Below are 25635 nucleotides of genomic sequence, written 5' to 3'. Positions count from 1 at the left end.
TGGGTTCCTTGTTTTCTTCATGCTGTGTCCTAAGTTTAGCCAGACACATGCAGTACATAGAACCACCATCTTATACAAAATACCTACACCAAAAATCTATCTAGTCAGCTGAAAACCAAAATTTGAAATACTAACCTTCAAACTCTATCATTTCTGTCAATACACTGTGGTTGTTGTGACTTTAAGTGGAATCTGATGCTATTGGTGCATATATGAAGAGGTGCCTCAAAGGGTTTGTTTTTTTGTCTCTACAGGGTACACTGCTGGAACCCCCTACAAAGTCCCACCTACCCAGAGTAATAATGCACCACCACCCTACTCGCCATCTCCAAATCCTTACCAGACAGCCATGTATCCCATAAGAAGTGCCTATCCACAGCAGAACCTGTATGCCCAGGTAAGTAGATGCAGTAAAAAGCTAACATGTCTGTGTCTATATATCTTCACCTTGAAAGGAGCCCGTATGCCAACTCCAGCTCTGGCCCCAAACCTGTCTTTCGTGAAAAATAGATCTCCTTGCCTTGTATTATGTTTTTGCAGCTGGAAGAGCCGGAGTGATTGTGTATGGCGATGCAAATGTAAATCCCGTCTAAATAAAGACCTTGTGACTCTATGAGGTTTAGCTGTGAACAGCACAGTTGAGAGATTGTGTCTAATTCGTGCAGACCTCTTTTGCTTGTTTTAATGTTAAATGTTCCTGCCAACAGTAGTTGCTCTTGGGCAATAGTCTTATATCGCGGACCTAAGAGGTCCTAGTTCCCAGTGGATAAACTGGCGAGTGTTGCATTCAACTGCATTCAGTTCCCTAAACGCTCATCCTCTTTGTCCAATAACCATTTTATTTTATTTCTACTGAATCTAAACTTTTTAATGTTGTACCTGTTGTGTTGGGAACTCGTTTCCTAGTTAATCAGCTTCGTGTGGGGAGTTTCAGAGTCATCGTTCAGAACAAATCTTAAAACGTGTCTATTTGCTTCGGCTTAAATGGTGTCTGTTCGTACTGTTAGTCTATAGCGCCGGGACACTCCTTGGAGAATCTTTGAGCTTTACAAATTCAATCATTCAACAGATGGTCCTCACGAGTGTGTCATGAAAAAGCCTGCCTCTTTAAAATCACTGCTAGTCAACTGTATAAAACATTTCAGAGAAAAACATTTCCTAAAGAATTATGTACATTCCTTGCATGACAATAATGTTCTGAGTTACCAATATCCCTGTTTCATTTAATTAGGAGGTTGTACCACACATGGCTAAGTGATACTATTGTGTCTGCAGAAAAACTATCCCCCTTCTCAATTCTTACTAACAGGTGTTCTTCCAGTTTGAACTCCCTCTAGGATTTTTGGGATGCCTATCCTAATAGTGAGGAATCCAAGAGCACATGATAAATCTACTGCCCTAATTATACTATGTATTGAACCTGTTGTAAGGGTAGTTTCCTTGAGGTATCTAGCCTCTAAGGAGCGTAAGTAGAGCTCTTGAGGAGGAACTGCAATACAAAATTGGTTTATTGATAGACTTACATTAGTAGTACCCAAGTGTGGGAAGAAAGGTGTGTTAATAGCATCTTTAGGGTGATCAACCGCTCCAAGTCGGAAATCCCTGTGCAGATGTTTAGTTTTCACAGGTAACTGATTTTGAATTGTGTGCTTACGGTGAAGGATATACTCAAACACGCAAGGATTGTAGTGTTCAGAAAACTTGCAGACTGGGTCAATGTAGAGAATTGCCACTCCAAGCCTCGTAAATGTCTGTCCATGTTAGAACGAATGAAGCCGAGAGGATTGTAAGTGAATGGCAAAATCCCAGGACCCGTCTTAAGATACCACTCCAGGTATTTGGAAAATGCTCAAGGTGAGAAAGCTAGAAGCTGGAACCCAATGGGCATAAGTAAAGGGATGGGACATTGGGGCTTTAATTGTGAAGCTGTGTATCACAGGGATTTAGATGATTACTTACATGATTACGTTGTAGGTATCCTCAATTTATTTAATAAAAGACTATTTGGCTCTGGTTATTAGTTATAGTCCTTGTAGCCGCTGCGGGCTGGAGTATCATCTTAAAAAGGATTCTTTTATATACTTTGTAACACGTTATGGAATATTTTTTCGAGAAACCTGGGCCATATTATGCAATGAGCGCACAGTCGCTGTTAGCACCACGGCTCACCTTTAAGCAGGGGTAGTGTATTCAGTGAAATACATAGAGACTGCTTACAAGAGGCTCCGTGTTTTTACAGCACTTTAAAGAGGAGACATACAACATTCCTGTGACATCCTCCCAGTGAGCCTGCTAAGGCTTTTTTGCCGCTGCACCTGCGTCCGTAATAGGATGAGAGCGCAGAGGCAAAGTGATTCCTTCATTTGCAAGGACCCACACCATTTTTCAAGATGGCACTGTTGCTTCATGTGCACCAGCGCTATCCGTATTACAGAAGAGGCCACACAGATGTCTGCGGCCCTATCTATCTGTAATTCCTTAGTATCCAGGAGCTCACAACACACGCCTGTTGCACCCCCGTGGCACAATGCACAATACAGCCCCCTGTTGCTTGACATTTCAGACAATACATGGAAAATGTAGGAATTATATGCTGGCTAAAAAACGTTCGCACAGAATAAGAATAGGCCTCCAATACAATATATATGTATTTCATGGAAGCTAGTTCATACTTGTATTTATAGTAAAGTTACTAATAGATAGGAAAGCTACCACTTATGTTGTCGCTAACCTCCTTCTGGACTATCCGCAGAGATTACGTACACATTATCCAAGGCTTCCACTATACTATAAAAATCTTTATCTGTTAGGGTTTAATACACCTGAACCTAATGATTTTAATGGCTATAGTTAGTCCAATATTACTGCCAAGATTTGATCACATCTTGCAGCACTTGCTGGGAAGCTTGGCTTTAATCAGGCAAATATTAATTGGTTTGACATTAATTGCTTCCGGGCTTGTTTCCAGAGACGTCATAATAAGGATTTTGATGCACTTGTTACAGCTCAGCATTATCATAATTTACCAAGGTGAAACTGATATATCAAAGACTCCAATATGATAAAAAATAATATCAAGCTAATTGGAAGGAGAGGGATGTTACACAGGCATCTAAAGATGCACAGCACTTCTGGCATCCAAGGCAGTGGTACTTTAACAACTAGAGTAGAACATAATATTTTATATTGTACATGGGTTAAATATCATTTTGATTTGTATGATGGCCATTGCAAGATGATGTTGTGTATGTGACTTTCTGATTACTGGAGTGGTAGTAAGTTTATTATAAGGCTTTTGAGCTTCTCCAGTTCAGGCAATTAGAGTTGAATTGAATTACATGTCTTGGGAGATGGCAGCTCGGTCCAGAACAATTAATTACCTGATGATTTTAAAAGCTGCGGAAATACGTAAGTTATCAGCAATGGTCTCATGTCCAATTATTAACTGAATGAACCTAACGTCGTCATCATTATTGAAAAGCACACCCACATAACCACTCTTTTTTTTTTATATTAAACATTACATTAACATAAACATTTTCAATTCAGAATTAAATGCACAGTAGGATTATTGCAGCTTCATCTAGTTGAGGGATGAATAGTTGATTGTCGAGGGGACTCATTACTAACGAAAATGCATAAAACGTAATTCTGATGGTGGTTGGGAGTTGATTCATGTTGGCGAATTGAACGTTTGATAGAAGGCTGCATAAGTGCAAGAAGGGAGTCACATTTTTTATTTGGAAAACTACACATATATCTCTCACAACTCTTCCGTCGTAAATAGTGGACGTAATAGCACTCATAGTTTTCAGTCGAAGTTTATTTACATAGTGGATTCACATGAATCTGCTTTTTAAATAAACTTCGATTGACGACTACGAGGAGTGCTGTTACGTTCATTATTTCCGACTGAAGAGTTGTAATGATAAATACGCACTGGCGTTCTGCGAGCACCGATTCTTGACTACTTTTCAGTTTTCTCAGTTCCTTCCAGGAGAGTTTTGTGGCGAGCGGTCAAGCAGGGGCTGAGAAAAAAGGTTGGTCCCAAGAACCAATTTCCCCATGCATTTTCCACAGGGATTTTTGGAAAGGGCTACAGCCAAAACGGTTGACTGGAATTACACCAAATTGGGTAATTTGTCCAGAACGTGTGCTTTTTGAGATTTGGTGTAAATCCATTCAGTAGTTTTAGAGAATTTAAGGATTAAAAGTTTTGAAAAAATTGGGTTTATGGGGCTCTCACAAGAGTCCCCCAATAACGCAACTTCATAAAAAGAAAAAGCGATCTGATTGACCAGTGTTTTTCCCCCAGTATTGGAGTTTCTGTAGTAGGGGATCTCTGTGTATAGTCATAATCTAGTGAATAGTCCCGCCCATGTGCGTGGACCCCGGAGCAATCAAAAATAATCTCTTAAATTGTCAAAACATGCAGAACTGCACAGACACTTAAGAGAGAATTTAAAGACGGATAATGCAGCCTATATCCACAGGCTAGTACGTGTGGAGGCTACACTGTCCAGTACTTCAACTAGAAATTCCACCAAAAATTCACAAACAGCACAGCCTGTCCAGATTTCCCCACAGAGAAAAACCTTGCCTTTAACAGCAAAACCCTCTGGAATGATAGAGAGGAAGAAGTGGACAGACAAGCCCCATAGGCTGCCATTATGTGGCTCAGAACAGGATACTGTGCCTTTAAGAGAACCTTCCAGAACTCTCACAGTATCCCAGAATGCACTGCAGGTCCCTTTTACTTTCAGTTCTTTTTTCCGGCTCCTGCTAGCAGGACCCTGGAGCATTGAGCTCTCCCTTTTCAAGGGTTTTTTTTGTGATTTTTTTCACTTTTCAAGTGTTTGAGTGCTTTCATTTGAAGTACTTTGGTGCTTGATTTCTTTTGTGTGTTGCTGAGCAATCTTTTATTTGTCAAAATGCCTGCTTTGTTTGACAAATGCCCAGAGTGTTCGAGGAAGAAGGCCAAGTCGGACCCACACGAGGTGTGCATCATCTGCCTTCCCTCATCTCATGTCCCAGATGAGTGTGACATTTGCCAGGGCTTCTACAGCAGGACCCTGAGAGATAGGATGAAGATTAGGCTCCAAGGCCTGGAAGACAGAATACTGAAGGCAAAAGGTGGGTCTGGGCAGATGTCCTCTGCCCATGCTGAGGCCCTTGGGGGGGCTCCCCAGAGGCAGGAAGGCCAGCAAGCGTCCCTATTCTCCGTCGGCGTCGATAGCACCGACGGCGTCGAGAGGGATGACCACAGTCTGTTGCCCGTCTCCCAGGGCTCTGGGTCGAAGCGGCGTCGACGCTTGACGTCGAGGGAACTGAATAGACCGCCGTGTCGACGTCACCGGTGACGGTATCATCGTCGACGTCGTCGTCGAGTGATCGACGTCGAGAGGTGATACGGCGTCGGCGCTCGCCGTCGAGGCGACTCCGCCGTCGGCGAAGAAGAAGAGGAGGTCAGCGTCGAGGGGATCCTTGATGTCGAGGTTGACGTTGAAGCGTTCGGCGTCGAAGAGACGCTCGTCTTCAGCGGTCGCCGTCGAGAAGGAGGCGCTCGCCGTCGAAAAGGGGGCGGTCGACGTCGAGGGACCGACGGTTGCCGTCAGGGCGACGTTCTTCGACGCCAAAGAGGCGCAGAAGGAGTGGCACCAGGAGTCGTTCTAGCCGGCGGCATGTACCGATTGGGGACTCGACATCACCGGAGAAGAAGGGAAAGTCACCGGGCTCGGTGTACTCCGAGGTGTATACACCTCCTAAGCCGAGGTCGACCCCACCTCCTCCTCCCTTGCCCAAGGAACCTCCGCCGCAGACTCCCACCCCTCCTCCGCATCCACCTCCTCATCCTCATCATCCTCAGCCTTAGCCTCTTCCTCGGCTTCCAACTGGCGGACCGCCTGTGGTTCCTCCAAGGTCAGTTTCGCTGCCGCGATATCCAACTCCGCCTAAGGGGACCCCTCAGCCGAGGCCCCCTGTCAGGCCACGGACTCCTACTCCTGTGAGGCCGATAGAGCGCCCGAAGCCAAGGAGATCGCGCTCTCGCTCCGGTCGGAGGGGGAGATCGCGGAGTCGTCACAGATCGTCAACGAGATCAAGACGACGCCATAGGATGTGCAGATCACAGTCCCGCACGGACTCTTCGGGGACCAGAGACTACTTGCCGACTTGGTCAGAATCCCCTGGGACGAGGGTGTCGCCTATAGACGACATTGTCACTTTCCAGGATGTTCTGCTGCGAGGGGCAGCTAAGTTGGGCATCACGGTGACGGTGCCTACGACGTCTGTGATTTTCGAGACGCTCCATAAAAAGCACCTGTCTCGACCATTGCTGCCTCTAGTACCGGGCTTGGTAGAACAAGCCGTGGAGCTGTTTCTCACTCCTGCGGTGACGAAGGCTGCTCCCTCCAGGCTCATTAAGAAATACCGGGCCCCGGACTCTGACCCGGCTTTTCTTCGGATGGATCCGACACCGGACTCTGTCATAGTGACGGCTGCTAGAAAACAGCATGCCACCACCCCGTCGTCTACAGTACCTCCTGATAAGGAGAGCCGCTGGATAGACTCAGCAGGCAGAAAGGTCTGTGGGACGGCATCTACTGCAATGAAGGCGGCTAGTGCCGCGACTTTGCTAGGGTGATACGATCGTGCCCTACAGCATTTGCTGAACACCTCCCCCGGGAGAAGAAAGAGGACTTTCAAGAGATTCTGAAGGAGGGGATGCTGGTGTCAAACTAACTCATCAGCGCAGCTGCTGATGTGTCTCTTTTGGTGGCACATGGATACTGTCACGGTATCAACCAACGACGCCACGCTTGGCTTCGCCTTACATCGCTCAAGCCAGACGCTCAGCAGCGGGTGGCCAATCTGCCTTTCTCGGGGGAAACCTTGTTTGGCAAGCATGCGGATGACGAGATGGCCCGCATGAAGGCGGACGCCGAGACCCTGACGGCTGTCGGGTTGGAGAAGCCCAAGGAGAAGACCTACCGCCCATTCCAGAGGTGGTTTGGGACGCAGGGCAGAGGCCCTGGGCAGACTTCGGGACAGCAGCAGCAACAGCAGCAGCAGTTCCGGAGGCCCTTCCAGAAGGGCAGAGGCGGACAGCAGTCCGCGGCAGCGAACAAAGGTCCGGCTGGGTCTCGGCCCTGAGCGGTTACTTCCCCTACATTCGTTACCCGCTCTGGTGGGGGAAGCGTTACATTTTTTCTGGCAGAGTGGAGAAAAATTACTCGGGACAAGTGGGTGCTGAATATTGTTTGCAATGGACACAGTCTTCGGTTCACCAGCCCGCCTCCAGCAATTCCGCCGGTCAGCTCGCAGTATCAGCTGCGCGAGCTCCAGGCGGAGGCCGATATCCTGCTAAGTAAAAGGGCGATAGAAGACATACCACTGTCTCAAAGGGGAGAGGTCTGTATTCCTGGTTCTTTCTGGTTCGCAAGAAGGACAAGAACGAGTTCAGGCCCATTCTGGATTTGCGACAAGCAAACAAGTGGATTTGCAGAGAGAAATTTCACATGCTGTCGTTGCATCAGATTTATCCTCAGCTGCAACAGGGAGACTGGCTATGTGCTATAGACCTACAGGATGCGTACTTCCATGTGCCCATTGCACACAAACACAGGAAGTTCCTGCGATTCCAAGTCGGCGCCAATCATTATCAGTACACAGTACTGCCCTTTGGACTGAAGTCTGCGCCCAGAACATTTTCGAAGTGCATGGCAGTGGTAGCTGCACACCTGAGGAAGAACAAGGTGTTTGTCTACCCATACCTGGACAATTGGTTGATCAAGGCCTCCTCCTTCTCGGAAGCTCATGCGCACTTCCAGAAGACGTGCGTTCTCTTGAACAAGCTGGGGTTGCACATCAACATGTCCAAGTCTGTCTCGACTCCGGTCCAGTGCATACAGTACTTGGGAGCCTCCATCAATACGCTGTCAGCAAGCGTCTCTCCTTCGGAGGAGAGACGATTATCACTCCTTCGGAAGGCTCAGGCTCTTATGACTGCTCCATCTACAACAGTGAGGACGGTGTCTTCTCTACTGGGGTCGATGGCCTCTTGTATCTTCCTCACGCCACACGCACGGCTGCACACGAGACCATTGCAGGAGTGCTTGGAGGATCAGTGGGATCAGAGGAAAGGATCTTGGGACGACAAGATACGACTGTCTCTGCAAGTTCTTCAGTCTCTGAAGTGGTGGTGTTCAGCGGAGAATCTCCTCAGAGGGGTTCCTGTCCACAAGGACATTCCCACACAGACTATCGTGACGGATGCGTCTCTCCACGGCTGGGGGGCACACTCCGGAGACTTACAGATACAAGAATGTGGTCCCAGACGGAGTCCACGTATCACATCAATTTCCTGGATCTCCGAGCTGTTCACTTGGCACTGAAGGCCTTTCATCCGTCCTTCCAGACCAACTCTCTGCTTGTACAGACTGACAATACGACCACGATGTATTACCTCAACTAGCAGGGGGGCTTGAGATCGCGCACTGTCGCAGGAGGCACAGGTGATCTGGCACTGGCTTCTAGCCAGAGGACTGACAATAACTGCTACCCATCTACCAGGTGTGCAGAATGTTCAGGCCGACGCCCTGAGCAGACTGATTCAGGAAAACCACGAATGGGTCATAAACGACGAAGTACTAGGAGAAGTCTTCGCAAGGTGGGGGACTCCAGACATAGATCTGTTCGCCACCTCCGAAAACAGCAAATGCCGAGACTTCGCCTCCAGGTACTACCAGCAGGGGATGCTGGGGAATGCGTTATGGATCAACTGGTCGGACAGCTTTCTGTACGCTTTTCCACTCATTCCGGCGGTGCTCATCAAGCTGTCCCAGTCCAGGGCGCGGATGATCCTGATTGCCCCGAAATGGCCCAGGCAGTGGTGGTTCACGGATCTGCTTCACCGGTCTCTCCTTCCTCACATACGGCTGCCGTGCCGACTGGACCTTCTAACAAAGTTCGGGGGGCAGATGGTGCACCCCAACCCCTCGTCTTTGAGTTTGGTGGCATGGCTCCTGAGATAGTGCAATATGGCCATTTGAATCTACCAGAAGATTGTATGGACATACTGAAGGAGGCTAAGCGACCTTCCACTAGGACTTCTTATGCTTATAAGTGGAAGAGATTTTGCATCTGGTGTAGGTCCAAGAACTATGACCCAACGACGTGTAAGGAAGATGTCATCCTTCCGTATCTTCTACACTTGGCGCAGTCTGGCCTTAATGTCCATTCCATTAAGGTTCATCTTGCTGCGCTGACTGCCTACAGGAAATGCCCTTCACAGACTTCCTTCTTCCAGATCCCTGTGATCAAAGATTTTTTGGAAGGCTTGAAGAAAGTGTTCCCTCATGTCCGGCTTCCTTCGCCTTCATGGGAATTGAACGTGGTGCTGTCCAGATTGATGAAGGAGCCTTTTGAACCCATTCATAAGGCTTCGTTGCAGCACCTGTCCTGGAAGGTGGCGTTCCTCGTGGCAATTACATCGGCCCGCAGGGTGAGTGAAATTCAGGCGTTGTGTTGCCAAGAACCTTATACTGTATTTCATGCTGCTAAGGTTGTTATGCGAACTCACCCTAAATTTCTTCCAAAGGTTATTTCTGATTTTCATGTGAACCAGACCATAACTTTGCCTACGTTTTTTCAGAATCCTTAATCTCCAGCGGAAAGGTCTCTGCATTCCCTGGATGTCAGGAGGGTGTTGAAATTTTATCTGGATAAAACCAAAGATATTCGTAGGTCAGACCAATTGTTTATCAATTATGGATCAGTCAGGACCGGTCTTGCTACCTAAAATCAGTCCATCTCTAGGTGGATTGTGTCCTGTATACAATTGTGTTATCAAACGGCTAATAAGACCTTAGTGGGTAAACCTTAGGCTCATTCCACCAGGGCCAAAGCTGCCACGACTGCTTTGCTACGTAATGTTCCGATTGCAGAAATCTGCAAGGCGGCCACTTGGAAGTCGGTCCATACCTTTGCTAAGCATTACTGCCTGGACACTGATGCCAGGACAGACGCTCAGGTTGGGCAGGCTTCGCTGCGAAATCTGTTTGCACAGTAGTGTTATTTCTTTTTTCTCCACCGCCGCTTTGGTGTGGGGATGGGCTTGCCATTCTATTCACTAGATTATGACTATACACAGAGATACCCTACTACAGAAGGAGTAGTTACTGTCCTGTAACTCCAGTTCTGTAGTAGGGGTATCTCTGTTATAGTCATAAGCGCCCGCCCTCCTCCCCGGTGGAGAGAGATTTTCATGTAAGGAATGCTACAGGTCGGGCGTGTTACGCCTTCAAAAAGAACTGAAAGTAAAAGGGACCTGCAGTGCATTCTGGGATACTGTGAGAGTTCTGGAAGGTTCTCTTAAAGGCACAGTATCCTGTTCTGAGCCACGTAATGGCAGCCTATGGGGCTTGTCTGTCCACTTCTTCCTCTCTATCATTCCAGAGGGTTTTGCTGTTAAAGGCAAGGTTTTTCTCTGTGGAGAAATCTGGACAGGCTGTGCTGTTTGTGGATTTTTGGTGGAATTTCTAGTTAAGTACTGGACAGTGTAGCCTGTGGATATAGGCTGCAGTATCTGTCTTTAAATTCTCTCTTAAGTGTCTGTGCAGTTCTGCATGTTTTGAGAATTTAAGAGATTATTTTTGATTGCTCCGGGGTCCACGCACATGGGCGGGACTATTCACTAGATTATGACTATAACAGAGATACCCCTACTACAGAACTGGAGTTACAGGACAGAAACTACTCCATCTGCAACATTAAAAGAAATGTTGCGGCAGCTGTCTCAGGACTCGGACACTTATTCACCTTTCCTGAAATTAAACAATATATATATATATATATATATATATAAAGGGCAGGGTAGGGATACCTGCAGCGGCGGCCCCTCCATTGGAGCCGAGGTCCGCTGCCTCCCCACCGCCACCACTCTCAAATAGAACGATAATAAAATGGGTTTTAAACCGTTTTATTATCTTTGATTTTATTCTATCTGGACTCTCCCACAGGACTCCGACAAATCTTGGGGACGGGTCCAGAGGGATGACACTGCTGGTGGGGGATTGGTAGAGCACTCCATTCACTGCACATGAGGGTTTGGCTGGCTGTCTCAGGCCGAGCAAACCCTCATGCGCAGTGAAGCCCTCTCCAGCCCCAGCAACCCAGTCACAGGCTCCCAGTCTGCCTGTGAGTGCAAGTTGTGGACGCTCAGGCCAATCCTGACTTTGCATTGATGCAGCATCAGGATTCCCCGCAGTGCAGTCTGGGAACCTGTTCCCAGAAGAATGAAGAGCATGATGTGGCGGGTGGGATTGGCGTTCAGGTAACCCATTTTAAAAATTTCTTTTTATTGTTTTGTCGCCAGAACCTCCATCAGCCTGGCTGGTGACAGGCCACACTACTGGATATCCTGCCCATCTAACCTTTGTGACGGGAGGATCACAGAGAGAACAAAACTTCTCATGCCCAGCTGAGAGCAAAGGAGAATAGTTCTGCCTCCCGTCAGCACCACAATGGGTGCTAACTGGGGGGCCGTCTGGGGCCGCAGGCCCCTGGCCCTTCCCCTGTGGCCCTTTACAATGAAAGAAGGTGCGAGTAACTTGGGTGTGCACTGGAACACCCACCTAAAAAAGTTGTTTAAAAGGCCACTACCACAACCGGCATAGCCGGGTAGCCACAGGGGACTTGGGGCTCCCCCTCGCCAGCCCCGATGTCGAAAAAGGTATGGGTGCCCTAGGTGGGCGTCAGGACAACAAGTTTAAAATGTGAAGAAAAGAAACCAGGAATAATAAATGAGAGGCAGAATCTGCTCATTTATTATTCACTGCTCCTTGTAAGGTGTGCCCCATAATACCCTGCGAGGGCTTTTTAATGATATTTTTTGCAGCTTGGTGATACCCTTAGAAGAAGCAGGGGCACCATCAAGTATTTGTTTTTGTAGGGGGGCTGCAGAGAGTGCTTCAGCCCCTCAGCAATATAAAAAAAAACATTAAGTTTCCTGGGTCATTCTATTTATAACCTCAGGAGAGCTTACTGTATTTTTATACAGCGCTCAAAGATGGAGATATATGCTCATCAGCTGGAGTGCAAGGCCCTCTTGTGGTTGTTTCTGTGGGTCCCCTTTGTGGCCTGAAAAACATTAAAAGACTCAAGGATGTGTTGATTTTTATTGTTTAAATAAAGCTTTATTAAAAACAAATATAATCACTTTTATTTAACATTTTTATGTGTGAATTTATATAATGTACATTTCATTATAATTACAAGTGGCTTTTTGCTAAAAATAATAGTTCTGCATTATATATATAAGACAATGCAGAACCATTCATAAAGCCAGTCGGCCTACTTTTAAAATTATTGTTCTCTGACCTTTTGACAAAATCAATAGGCCCTCCTTACCTAAAAGGACACCCTTTATATTGTAACATTACTTAGTCAGCTGTGGGCGCCGGCCCGCGAGGTTTGACTGACAGTTTAAAAAAAATTTATTTGAAGAGTTTTATATAGTGCTATCTAGACCTGGAGGTATCAGAGCGCTTTACATAAGGTTAGCGTTAAAAAAAAAAACAGTGTTACATCTGTTACTAGAGCATAGCATAACAAATAAAAAACAACAGTGTTATATAATTACATCAGTTAATAGAGCATAGCACCATATAGAAACAAGTCCTATGGAGAATAGAAGGTAGTGGGGGAATAGTAAAGCGGTTGGACTGCGGATTGGGTCAGGCAGACCGGCCAGGGAGATAGTACTTCATGGGAACATCAAAAAGTCAGAGTACATGAGTCAACAAACCGGTTGGGGTCCAGTAATCATAACATCCAGTGGCTCACTCACTCACTGCGTCAAGTCATCTTGGATATGGAACGGGTCCGAAGGAGGGGCGAAAAGGGTGCCTCACAGTGATCATACAAGATGAGAGGGCGGTAGGTGTCCCAAGAGGGGGTCGACTGAGGGCAATGGTCAGTATGGTGCTGACCAGCGGCGCGCATCGATCAGAGAATCTGTCGTAGCCGCCAAGATGGAGGACCCAGGTCATGGACCCCAATAACAAAGTTAACAGAATGGCGGGATTACAAATATACAAAAATCCCATCTAACGGCCACAAGGAAACCGACCCATGAAGCAGGGCTGGATGGGGGAGGCGGATCAGGCAGGCGGGAGGAAGGCTGGAGTTCGCCGATCTCTCTTGGGTCAACACAAACTAACACTCTGGGCTACATGGGCAGCGGTGTCTTAATTAGGTATGCTGAAATTGTCAGGGCAAACCAGCTCGGGCACCTAGGCTGCAGCCCCAGAAGAGGGAGGTGGCTGCGGGGTCAGGAGGGTGCGCTCACTCAAACAAAAGAAAAAAACAAGCTCGTTGGCACAGAGCAGCAGCGTCGCGGCATTCTCATTGCTGATTTGTCAAGGAGCAAGACTTTGTGCGTCCCAGCCACCATCCCGGAAGGTGTAGCGGTATACCAAGCAACCCTGGTCAAGCCCGGAAGGCAGGTGACAGACGGAGGGGTGATCCCCAGCCCATCTCCTCACAGCTACCTAGGCAACTCAACTGGGCATCGGCCATGTTGGAATGGAGCGGCAATCGCAAATTTTCGTTGTTCATCGGAAGGTGAAGGAAGAAGGAGACGAAGCAGGGAGGCGAGAAACAGTGCCCATGTCCAGAGGGTAGGTGACGTCTGAGGGGGTGATCCACGGCCAATCTCATCTACAGCTACCTCAGTAGCTCCACTGGGTATCGGCCATGATGCAAGGGCTCAGCAGTCAAAAGATTTTCACGGTTCCTCAGAAATTGTTAAAGTTGGCGTTCAAGATAGGTCAAGGGAATTGGAGAATCAGAGGACCACTGTCCATAGATCCCCAGGGGCATAGAGGGTCCTTAGAGTAGAATCCAGGGGTTAAAGCCAAAAAGGCAATCCTTAGCCAGGGAGCTCCCGGCTGGATCTTAGACCGTGTAGGGTTGGGTGCATGGCTTGGCAGCAGACAGGTCTTGCGGCTAACCCCAGGCCGAGCACAACCAAAGGGTGTGCGTGCGGAGGTTAGCTGCCCACGGGGTGTTGGATGCAGGGCTTGGACATAGGCTAGGCTCTGCACCCACACCGTGCAGGCCTTTGGCCATGCACGCCAAGGGATTGGCGTTACCTATGGTAATAAAATATTGCTTTGTTAGAAAAACCTTAGAAACTCACTTAAAAACCAATGTTGTTGTTTTTTTTGTGTGTGTGTACACATATATTATTTTTTCACTCAAAAAAGAAAGGTTAGAGTGACATTATAGTTAGGAAAAAGAATTAAAAAAACCTTAGAAATGCAATAAAGAACCAAAGGTTACTGGGACGTTATAGGTAGGTTTAGATTTTACACACACATATAACTACTGAATTCTCTATGGTTTTATATATATATATATATATATATATATATATATATACATATATATATATGTGTGTGTGTTTACACATCGATCTTGTAACCTCGTCTTGTGCTGGTGGCTCTATGCGTTACGGCACAAGGCATTTCTTATATATATAGCAGTCTGCTAATATTTAATTTTATTTTTGTTGCAGGCTCATTAGAGTTCCCGTTTCTCCCTTTTGTTTTTATGTTTAATTGGCATGACTGTGAAACATGAAAGAGGTGCATTCCAGCTGCCACTCTAGAGAAATCTTTGTTCTATCTTTTCACTTTGTTTGTACACCCAGCAGTGTCAGACACCAGCTATGAGGGATATATTTGTTTCTCTGAACTAGTGGAATGTTTCCTTTTTCTTGACACACATTTTGATTTCAATAAGTGCTGTCTGCTGTAGTTTTTCTGGCCCCTATTAAATTATTCTACTTGTGAAATCAAGGGTGATAGCGACGAGAGGAGCTAACATGGAACCTAGAGTACTCGGCTGTGCCTACAGATGTGTTAAATGTCACTTGCGCTTAAAAACTGTTCTGCCGCATAGTGGCAGAAGAAAGTTATGACACAGTGGTGCAGATATTTTCAGCCAGCTAAAATTTATAATTAGATTAGATTTTTTTTCCCATTGCAAAGAGCATAACAGATGTAAGTATCATATTATTTCATTTTTCCAACATTATATGGATTTCACATGTCTAGCTGAAATTGCATCCTGGGTCGCAGGTCTCTGTGTAATTACTGTGGAGATTTTGTCTTCGGTCTTTCAGGAAGCCGAACAACTCGACCTCTGTGGCACCGTGAGAGAGAATATCGGTGATAAAAAAACTTAACACTAAGCTAGTAAACATGAAAAGAAAACCTTTATCTTTAAACTAGTTGAGAATTTTCTTTTTTTGGACTCCGCGATAAGGACATCTCTTTCACCAGGAACTTCTGGCCAAACCTAGGAAGGTCTCACGGTGGTGTTCTTGAAGGCTTGTGGAACATAGCTTGAAGTCCTAATGTAATGTGTCTGCTGGGTGACTGCAAAGTGAACCATTTGTCTAGCTAAGGGCTGTGAAGCTTCACAGCCCTTTTCACAGTCTTGCTTCACAGCCCTTTTCGTTGTGCTAAGAAGTCTTAAAAGATCAGATGGGGTTAACTTCAGACTGGTTCAAGCAGAATGCTGAGCCGTGGAGCCCAGGTTCAGGCTTCTGTTGTGGACAGCCCTGTGCCCTTAATAGAGAGGTCTCTATATGGTGACCCACTTCTGATGTTTGCAAGAATGTGAAGTGTTTACCAGATGAATCATGATGCTTTTGATAGAATACTTGTTGGTTTGATTTATTACAAAGCGCCTTAAAGCTCTAAGTGTTGTCACTGAAGGTGCCACCCAGGAAAGTTGGAAGAAACCAGCCTGGCACAAACCCTTTGAGGTGGCTGCCCCACATTCACAAATTTCTAATTAGATTCTAAATCTGAAAATAATTACGTTTTTCATATCAGGGACATGGCGCCTTTCCTGGATCGACCCTGTAGCAAAACATTTAGTCATTGTACCACCTCCCAAAAAGGGAGGTCAAAGTGTACCACCTTTAATTGCATAGTTAATACAAATCATTGCAGAGGAGCACTCTAAAACACATAATTACTGTAAGCAAACATAAATTCATTTAAAACAAATTAGAAAAGAGCAATAGTTAATTTCGGACTTGAAAAGCCTGACAGTATCGGCTGATTCCGCTGACCCATTGGTCTGCCCGTTATTAATTTAGAAAGGGCTCTATGTGTTGGATGTTATGTTGTTATGTTTATTTGTATACCTCACAACTCGCCAGGAGGGTATCTTGGCACTGAGGGTAGGAGCTGTATGGGCCGAGGCACGATCAGGGTTTGGGTGAAGAACCAGTTCTTCAGATTCTTGTGAATTCACGAGCTGGGGAGCATGCTCTGATGTGCAGGGGCAGGTCGTCCCAGACTTCAGGAGCGAGGAAGGAGATTTCACAACTGCTGCATCTGGTTCATTGTACTTGAGAGTAGGAGTCTGGCTGGGCGGAGGTGTCTGGGTGTGGTCTGTCAGGATTGAGCAATTCTAGCGCAGAGCGGGACCTTTGGTGCCAGCTTGGTGCAGCCATTGGATAAGGATCGGGTGGAAGGTGTCGAACTCTGTGGAAAGATTCATTCGGGTGAGGGCTGCGGTGTCGCATCTTTTCATTATCATCTGGATGTGGTCCATGGCGGTGATGAGTGCGGTCCCGTTCTGTGATCGAGCCTGAATCCGATTGAGTGGTGTTGAGATACTGATATAAATGAAGCATTTAGTTGTCTAAAACGGCGTTGATGAACATTACAAACCGCTTGCTAGTTGCATGTCTGGGTGGGTTTTTCTTTAAAACGTTCTTTGATTCCTAAAACACAAGATCTTACTCCCAGGCGACAAAAGCGGGGGAATATAAGAGTAACTCAATCTTTTGACAGGCTTTTCCAGCTGCTAGCACATGTGCCAAGGTTTCCTACTTTTAGCGGCGGAGTCTACAACATTCAGACTGACTAATATGTTTCCATTTTTGTTTTATCCCAGCAATGTCAAATTGGCCAAATCTAATATCCTTTTTCATTATTAACGTGAGCGCTTCTGTTAAGTAGAGTTGCAGTACTCCTAGTGAATAAAGGATGAAGTGTCCAAGTGCTTAAGTGCAAGGCAGGCACTGCATCCACATTAAATGTTTGGACTGGTAGTTGCTTTCTGAAAATATAATTAAATTGGAGCCAGGGTAGACGTGATTCCCTAACAACCGCAAATAAGATCTTAATGAGCCTCACTCTGAGTTCCTACATCTTTGCCAGAATCTTAATCTATGTGCTGCCTGCTGGACTATCTGTTTGAAGTGATTGATTTTCCAGGAGTAGTAGAAGGTGTCAGAGCGAAGAGCTGCCTCAAAAGATTACGTTACGCTCTGTTCAGCCCTTTGATCGATGGAGAGGGTGACCGCTCACATCAGTAGGATAATGAAGGCGAGTACTTGACTCTGATGCATCAAGTACTGGCTCTACCCGTGGGCCCGACAGGTTATTCAGAGTTCCATTAGGGCAAACATCAAATTGCTTGCATCATCAAGAACACTGATCAGCCTGGACAGCCCAACTAATGAGAGATGATTGTATCCTTCTTCGACCTGCAACAACAACCGCTCCCACCTGTATCTACTTGATCAAGCTTTATTTTGAAAGAAAGAAGAAGTCTTAAAGTTTTAGTTCACCAAACGATTCTGAAACTGCCCAGCACCATAACTCAGCCTCCGCTCTGATCTTGCTTTATAGAGGAGCAAAAATAAGGCTTGAATATTTTTCTTCTGCAGTTGACTTTAGTGCTTTCCATCAAACAACGCTAATTCCCTGTTCAATGGTTAAGTATGTTGTAGTCCCTACAGAGGCATTTTTATTCCTACTTGATCTTGTAATATTATAGTTGTTTCCTAATTCATTTGTATTGTGTTTTTTAATATCATTTATTTATCTCTCAACTGGTCTATGAGAAAAAACATAACTTAACAACCCCCCTCCCGTCGCACTAAAGTCTTCCTTAAACCAACACACCATTAGGAAAAAAAAGAAAAGGCACCCACACCAAGAAATGCAATGCATCATTACAGCCAGAACTGCACACCGCACCCATATATGAATTTAAGCTGAGTCAGGTACCCCGACCGTAGAGACGGGCTCCAACTGTAGGCCTCAATAGTCCGCACATCGCTTCCAAATATTAAAATGGTTTGCGGGTACCCCCTTGGCCATTCTTCCATGCAGTCAAGGAAGACGCTTCCGGTGCTTTCCACAACTTTGCAATGTCTCTTTTGGCCACATTAAACTCCAGTAACATAAGATGCTGTTTGTATGTGTTGCCCCCACCCCTTCCATGATATGTAAAAGTACCAGCTTCGGTGAGCTGGGAAGCTCCCAGACCAATACTTCTGAGAGACCAGCCATGACACCCCTCCAAAATCGTACCAAGGCAGAGCAGTGCCAGACTGTATGCATCAAGGTTCTCTCTTCCCGTTCACATCTGAAACATACAGGAGAGGCCACCAATCCAGCCCTCCACAATCTAACTCTAGTAAAATATACCCAGTGAGGGTACTTGAACTGGATAGGCGCAGGCGCGCCGCTGTTGCGGCCTCCCACGGGGAGGCCAGTGCCTCCGTCCAGTCCTCCTCCTCCAGTGGGCCTACATCACTCTACCAGGCTTTTGTAGTGTAGAGGAGCTATGTGTAACTAGGGATTGATACAGTTTGGATATCTTATGGGGGGCTGAAGCTTTTATGGTCTTTTTTTATGATATGGAATTTTACCAATAGTTGGCATGTTGTTTACTTGTGAATATTCAGGGCATTGTTCTCTATTCCCTACATTTCACTTTATAACATCTGGAGACCTGTGGAGCTCTGGCATATAGAAAAGAATTAAACAGTAACCCCAAGTATGCTATATTTTGCAGGCATCTAGTCCTGCTTATCTGAGTCCATTATAGCAAACATCATGAATCACTGATTTGTTTTACAAAAGAGATGCTCGCTTATACAGGTGATATTGTTTTTAAAAAAATTGACAGATATTTAGTTAATGCACTGTGCCAATCTGAGAGATTTTTGCAAGTTGCCCAGGTTTCTTAAATGTGTTTTCTTCATTATATTTCAGAGGTATTAAATTTAGGGGTTGTTGTAAAAGGGATCATATTTTCCATGCGTGTCCATCAAGAACTACTATTATGATGGATATTTCTTCCTGCAGATTCCTCATCTTAAGAATATCCTTCAAGCACCAGAATGGATCTGGAATATTTTGTCCAGCAATAGGTCCTTCGTGCCACCAGGTGGCACCACCAGACTCTAGTCGCAGGTCTAGCCACTCCCTATAAGAACACATTGGACTATTTATGATGCTGTTTTGCACACTGGTGTCTGTTCCTCTGTTTCCACTCTTTACTAGTGCTGTTATGGAGCTCTTATGCGATGTCACAAAAAAAATTAATTATGCGAATTTAGAGAGCATCTAGGTCATATGGCACTTCATAAGGTCTCTGGTTTAAAAGTTTGTTGAATATGTTAAAAGTTGTTTTTTATTGGATCTCCACAACGGGTATTAGGTGTCTGAGGCCTGCCCATGACCAATTGGCCTGCGATCCCTGCACTTTCATGAACTGGAAAGCCATCAGAGAGTGGATTTCCAAGCTGTTTTTGGCAAAGACCTGTAAGGGCACACCTAAACTGTCCTACCTATCTCCCCTTCTTGAGGTAAGTCTCCTCATTTATAGTGCTACCCCAGCAGTCCTCCAACAGAAAAACACAAAAAAATAGAGTCCTACTCTTCCTTGATTGCACAGACCCACTCTTGGAAGCGTTTGGAGATTTGCTGGTGCCGTTTCCCAATGCCTGCCTCTCCATATTGGCTTCAGAGCTGATCCTCCAAGAGATAAATCAGAGTATCTGTCTCCATCTACTTACCCCTCCCAAATCAAGGCATTCCGGCATGCTCCGTTGGATATTTTTATCACATCCCTCAGGGCTAATCACTAGAGATGTGCCTGCTCCTGTGGGTTTGGTGACTCCAGTGACTATGACTCTAATGCCCCCTGCAGCACTATTCCACAAGCTCTGGACTACTTCAGAAGAAGTATTTGCCCATCAAAGTGACGACCCATTTGACTTTAGCTCTGCTCATGATGCCATTTCTGGTACTGACCTCAGAGCCGTTCTCAAAGTCGGCAGAGATCATTTCAGTGGGAAGAGAAAAGGTTTACGCTTTCTTCAAGGAACAGCCCCTCGTGGAGCCTTTCCTTGGGAAATTTACTCAAACGGATGAGCTTTAGTGCTCAGATTTATTTATTTTTTAAGTTTTATATAGCGCGAACATGACACTAGTGGGTATCCGAGCGCTTTACAGAGATTCTCATGCTTTAGACATGCCCAACTTAGACTATGGGCGCACAGGTGAAAATTGTTCGCAGCTTGTCTGCCTTCTCTATCCTTATCTCAGGGATCCTGGTCTTTGTTTATACATCAGTGATGCGCAGTTGCCCTTGACTGCAGAGTAAAAATTCAACATCCTGGCCAAAATTCTATAGCTGTCTTTCGCAGCCTGAGAACCTCTTCTGCCATTCAATTAAGCACTGTTGTAAGCTATGTTAGCTGCCTTGTAGAAAGTCTTTTTTTTTTTTTTTTTAATCTAGCAGTTCACAGACCGATTGCCTGCTAGAAACATAAGAGTACTATGGACCAGAAAAAAAAGAATAGGTGCTTTCTACTTATCCATTGTCTGTTGAAATCCTAGTTCCTGGAAAGTTCTTATTGGTAGGTTTCTTATATAAAATATACAAACTCCTCACCCACACTGGTTGAGACACCATCACACTGGAGTCGTTACTCGCCAACAACTAGTATCGTTAGTAAGCTTTCCATTAGCTCTTTCATAAGATGTTTTTTGCTATTGATCAGATTTGATGACTCATTTCTATTTCATTTGGGTCTTATTACTGTGAATATTGTGTGGCTTTGTAAAATAATTTTTTTTTGTTATTCCCTTACAACCCCTAGATAAAAAAAAAAAAAACATAAGCTTGGTTAATTAGAACCTTCTCTACCTGTTATTTTGTGATCATCAGGTTTCTGCCTTTTTTGATGCCATATGAGTCCAAGGTTTGTTTTAGGATCTTTCATATACCTATGAATCTTTGCCTTCTCTCTCTCCTCACATATTCCAATGTGTTAGGTGTGAGATTAGCATTGAGAATAAGACCGATTTAATGATTTTAATAGGGCCAGGTCTGTAATTCCTTAGATAAACATAAAGATTGCATGCTATAAAGTTAAGACAGAATAGCAGAGTTTAAATCGCATTGTCCTATGAAAAACGGAGTTGCATTGATATCCATGTGTGGATGGAATCCATCTTGGTTTTTAACCTCCTTCATACCCACACACCCTTCTACGCGTGGTCAAACAAAATGAAACATACAGTATGTCCCTTTCTTCTTATTGTTTGTATCACTCACCTAGTGCTAAGTTTGTGCATTTATCAGGAGGACTATACACTAGCGGACTACTAAAGGCTGCTGACCGGCTATTACCAAAATGTTACAGGGAAGTAGATATCAATTACAAATCGTTCTGCCTCTTGGTGGAAACAAAAAAATAATTCTCAAGTCATCTTTCTTACCTAGTAGCTGCGGGTCCTCGGATAGCTCTGAGTGAAGCAAGAAAAGGTCTAGGAGGGCACAATGGAATCTCTGTGTGGGCTGAAAGCTTCCCATGAGCCAGAGCCACTGGTGTGCTTGCTTCTGGCCCAACAAGTAGAGGAGCTGTAGAATCAAGATCAGAATCTGACTCTGAATCATCAGAATCCTATCCTAAATCGTATAAGTTGTAAGAGCTGTAGTATTATCAACCTGTTGTGGGAACAAGAAGATGTGTTGTCATGTGGGAACCGCCCTGTTTTTTTCTGCTTGAATGAATTTATATTTGTATAGCTCATGGCTACCCTGAGGCCTCCCAGGGCTGACTTGTGGTATCCTAATGGATGCCTAGATGCATCGCAACGGACCCAGTTGCCGTACCGTTTTACCAGTAGACCTTTGGCAACCTGCTCTTTCATGGGAATATTCTCACTGTGGCTCTTGAGATATGCAATGGACACCATTTGGTACAACAGAAGCTCTCATGGAAAGTCTGTTTAATTCAAGGTAAATCTTACTCTGTTTAAAGGGGGGGGTCAGGTAAGTCATATGTAGGTAGTTGAACTGGACCAGTTTGAATGGTGTACTGCTGGCTATACTCTTAACAGAGCTGTACACGTTATCCCGGTCCATATTACTTTGTGGTTCTCTAACAAATTCTGACCCACCTTTCCCTACCATCACCTGTAACATCACCCTATCCTGTTGTAGCATCCAATAGGGAATGACAACTAGTCTTGCCCCTTGCACAAATTATAACATCATTGCAGCACTTGAGTAGTCGCTCTGGCCATTTGCAAGATGCATGTGTACTGTAGAAATTGTCCTTGGTTAATACCAAAGTATTCTTGTGCTTTGCAAACATTTCACATTTATTGAGAAGAGATCGCTCAGGACCTCACAACACCCTTCTTTTCTTTCTTGCATTATCTGACTAGAAGGGTTAATACTTCATATTTGCGTCTAAACTCTGGATGGTGTTGGTTGCTTCATTCTATCTTTCACCTCCTGGCCTAAGATTTGGGCCACTTGTTTTATAACTTACTGAAAGCGCTCTGGGGCAGGCTTCCCCACCATTAATAATTCCTGGGGCGGTTTGTTTTTATTCTTTTCCTGCAGGAGATACTTATCCCATTTGTGTCTTGAGCTAGACGCTGTTTGTAGCCATGTTATGTCATTCTGTCGGAGAGCTTGTGCCTGCATTTTTCCATGGCAATTTCAGGATACCCAACCCGACCGTCCTACATTTCCCAGCCCATCATCGACTGCAAACTCGACACGACCGCCCAAGTCAATGTCGTCACTGTCTCATGCTTCCATATCCTTAAGATGCTGAGGAAGTTTTTCAGATGGTTCCCAATCAGCACCTGGAAAGCTTTTACGCACCCCTTGGTCACAAGCAAGCTGGACTACGGAAAACCCTCTGTGCCGGGATCAACAAAAAACTCAGTAGAAGGCTGAAGACCATTCAGAACTCAGTGGCCAGAATCACTTTCAACCTCCCACACCACATTCACATCACACCATATCTGAAGGAGCTCCACTGGCTTCACCGTACTATTCAATCCCCTCACCCACACTTAAAAGGGGCTACATAACACTTGCCTAGCATCCCTCAACAATCTCATCTGCGTTCACAAACCTTCCAGACATCTCTGATCGTCTGGATTCCTACTTGCACAAATCCCACACATACCATAAATCAGATCTGGGGGTCGAGCCTTCACTTACATCGTTCCTAAAGCATCGACCGCCCTGCCACTACATATGAGAACTTCCTCCTCCCTTTTTGAATTCCGCAAGGAACTCAAGACCTGGCCTTTCTAATGGTCCCACTAGGCCCTAGGTGTGGCTTGACACACAACTCCTTAGCTCCAGAATACACTCCTGGGTAATAATGCACTCTACAAATCTGCATAACATACCAATGACACCAACAATAAATCTAGTTTTTAAAATTTGCTTTTCATGGTTTTCCATGAGAGAATCTAATACTTACAGATGGTTGAAGTCCATTTCAGACGTCAGTGGAGCACTTCAGCCCTCTAATCGCTTTGTTCACATTAAGCATATGCTGAGTTTCTATGTTATCCATGATTTGAATGTCCCGGTGTTAGAATCCTGTGGTCTCCCATTTGACACCCAATGGGTAGGTCACCTCATTTAATCCTTTAAGAACTTCAAGTAGGAGCAACGTTGATTTGTCCGAAATAATGTGTAGCCCCAATATATCACCATTTCTGGATAGTTGTCCTAACAGTTCTAGCAAGGACTGTACTCTGCTCTTCAAATAAAGAAGGGTATTGTCCACATACTTGTAAATGATATGGTTCATGTTTTTTTTATTTTTTTTACTTGAAGTCTTACAGGATGAGAGCCTGGTTGTAGTGTGCACTGTTCCTAGTGAATGAATTGTTCTAATGATAAACTTGCTGTTTACCACTTTTTGCACTGAAAAACGTAACCAACATATACTCTTTTCAAGAGATTCTTGTTGAATAATAAATCATAAATCCTGAAAGAATTCATGTACTAGTTAACATCTGTCTGCACAACCATATAACAGAGGTTGCCTAAACAAACATTCTTAAACAGAAAAAACATTCCTAAGGTTTAAACTGGGACACAGATGCAGGCTGCTCGCGTTAGATTTTCACAGAAGATTCACTATTTTGAACGCGGAACGGAATACCATCAATTCAGGTCGCAGCCTCGCTACTATTTACAAGCACCTGATACCGTAGCTCGGGATCCTACCCATATAACTCGTGATCTTTCCGGCGTGGCATCACGTTGGTGGGCATATTGATACCGCTAAGAATACTGCCCCTGAGGAAGGGACCCGTGAGTCCTGAAATGCATTGGGCTTCGTGACAGCTATGCATCAATTAATTCAGAAATTGCGACGCAAGGATAAAGTTGTCTAGAAAAACTTGTATTGTACAAAACTATTTTTTTTCTGTTTCAGAATTTGTTTTGTTTAGGCAACCTCTGTTATATGGTTGCGCAGAAAGATGTTAACTAGTACATGAATTGAGGATTTATGATTTATTGTTCAACAAGAATCTCTTGAAAAGAGTATATGTTAGTTTAGTTTTTCTTTGCAAAAAGGGGCAAACAGCAATTTATTATTAGAAAAATGTGTTCACTAGGAACAGTGCACCCCACAATCAGGCTCTCATTCCTGTAAGACTTCACGTTTAACTAGCGTGTGTTGTCAACACACAGCAGTAGTGTTGCACCCTTGGTTTAAGACTATTAATCAAGAGAAGTATAGAATCCTAGAGTGCGCCTCCATCCCCTTAGTTAGTTTACTGTTTTTTTTTTACGCCACTTTTGGAGAGCGTTTCTTATGCAGCAGATCAGCGGTTCCACTGCAAGGGCAAACAGTAGTAGCAAAATGGGGCAGCTCTGCCTTATTCCACTCTATAATATCCAGTTTTGCGACGTAACATAGCCCATGTGAACACTTGCTGTTTTAAAAATGAGTATTCAAAGGTACGCTCACTTTTAAATTGTGAAATTAATTGAGTGAGATCTTAGTTCAAAATTATATTTTTACCAGAATACTTTAGCCACACTGTGCCAATATCTGTCCACGGCACGTCTTGCTAACCAATATCTGGGACTCTCATTGGAATGGCCCAGGTGCTGGACTGAGATGGCAGACTTTTTCCACATAGTGTGGGATTGCCCACGCATTATACCCTATTGGACAACTTTCCTTACACTGCTGACTGAGTTGGCTGGCAGACCGCTGCCCTATATGGCAGCTGTGTGCCGGTTAGAGCGATGTTTGAGACCAGAGGCGTCCAAGCACACCTCCAGAATTATAGATCTGGCTCTGCTCCTTGGGAAGCGAGCAATAGCTATGCACTGGCGGGCACCTGCGCCCCCATCGATAACATACTGGTTATGAGACATAATTGAATGGAGCAGAGCACCAATAATTGTAAAAACATATACTTATCAGCAGATGAGGAGAGGGCCAGTCAACATTAGCTGGGG

General features: G+C 45.0%; 1 protein-coding gene across 2 annotated transcripts in view; it reads left to right on the top strand.

The window, feature by feature from the left end:
- FAM168A (family with sequence similarity 168 member A) overlaps positions 1-25635 on the top strand; it is a 457874-nt gene that overhangs the window by 399544 nt on the left and 32695 nt on the right. For both annotated transcript variants that reach the window (XM_078658557.1, XM_078658556.1), the window contains one exon: positions 255-397. In XM_078658557.1, coding sequence (XP_078514683.1) covers positions 255-397 — 143 coding nt within the window. The remainder of the gene's footprint in view (positions 1-254; positions 398-25635) is intronic.

This window comes from Lissotriton helveticus, chromosome 8 (genome assembly GCF_964261635.1).
Source record: "Lissotriton helveticus chromosome 8, aLisHel1.1, whole genome shotgun sequence".
Taxonomy (NCBI): domain Eukaryota; kingdom Metazoa; phylum Chordata; class Amphibia; order Caudata; family Salamandridae; genus Lissotriton; species Lissotriton helveticus.
This window is presented reverse-complemented; position numbering and strand designations above follow the sequence as displayed.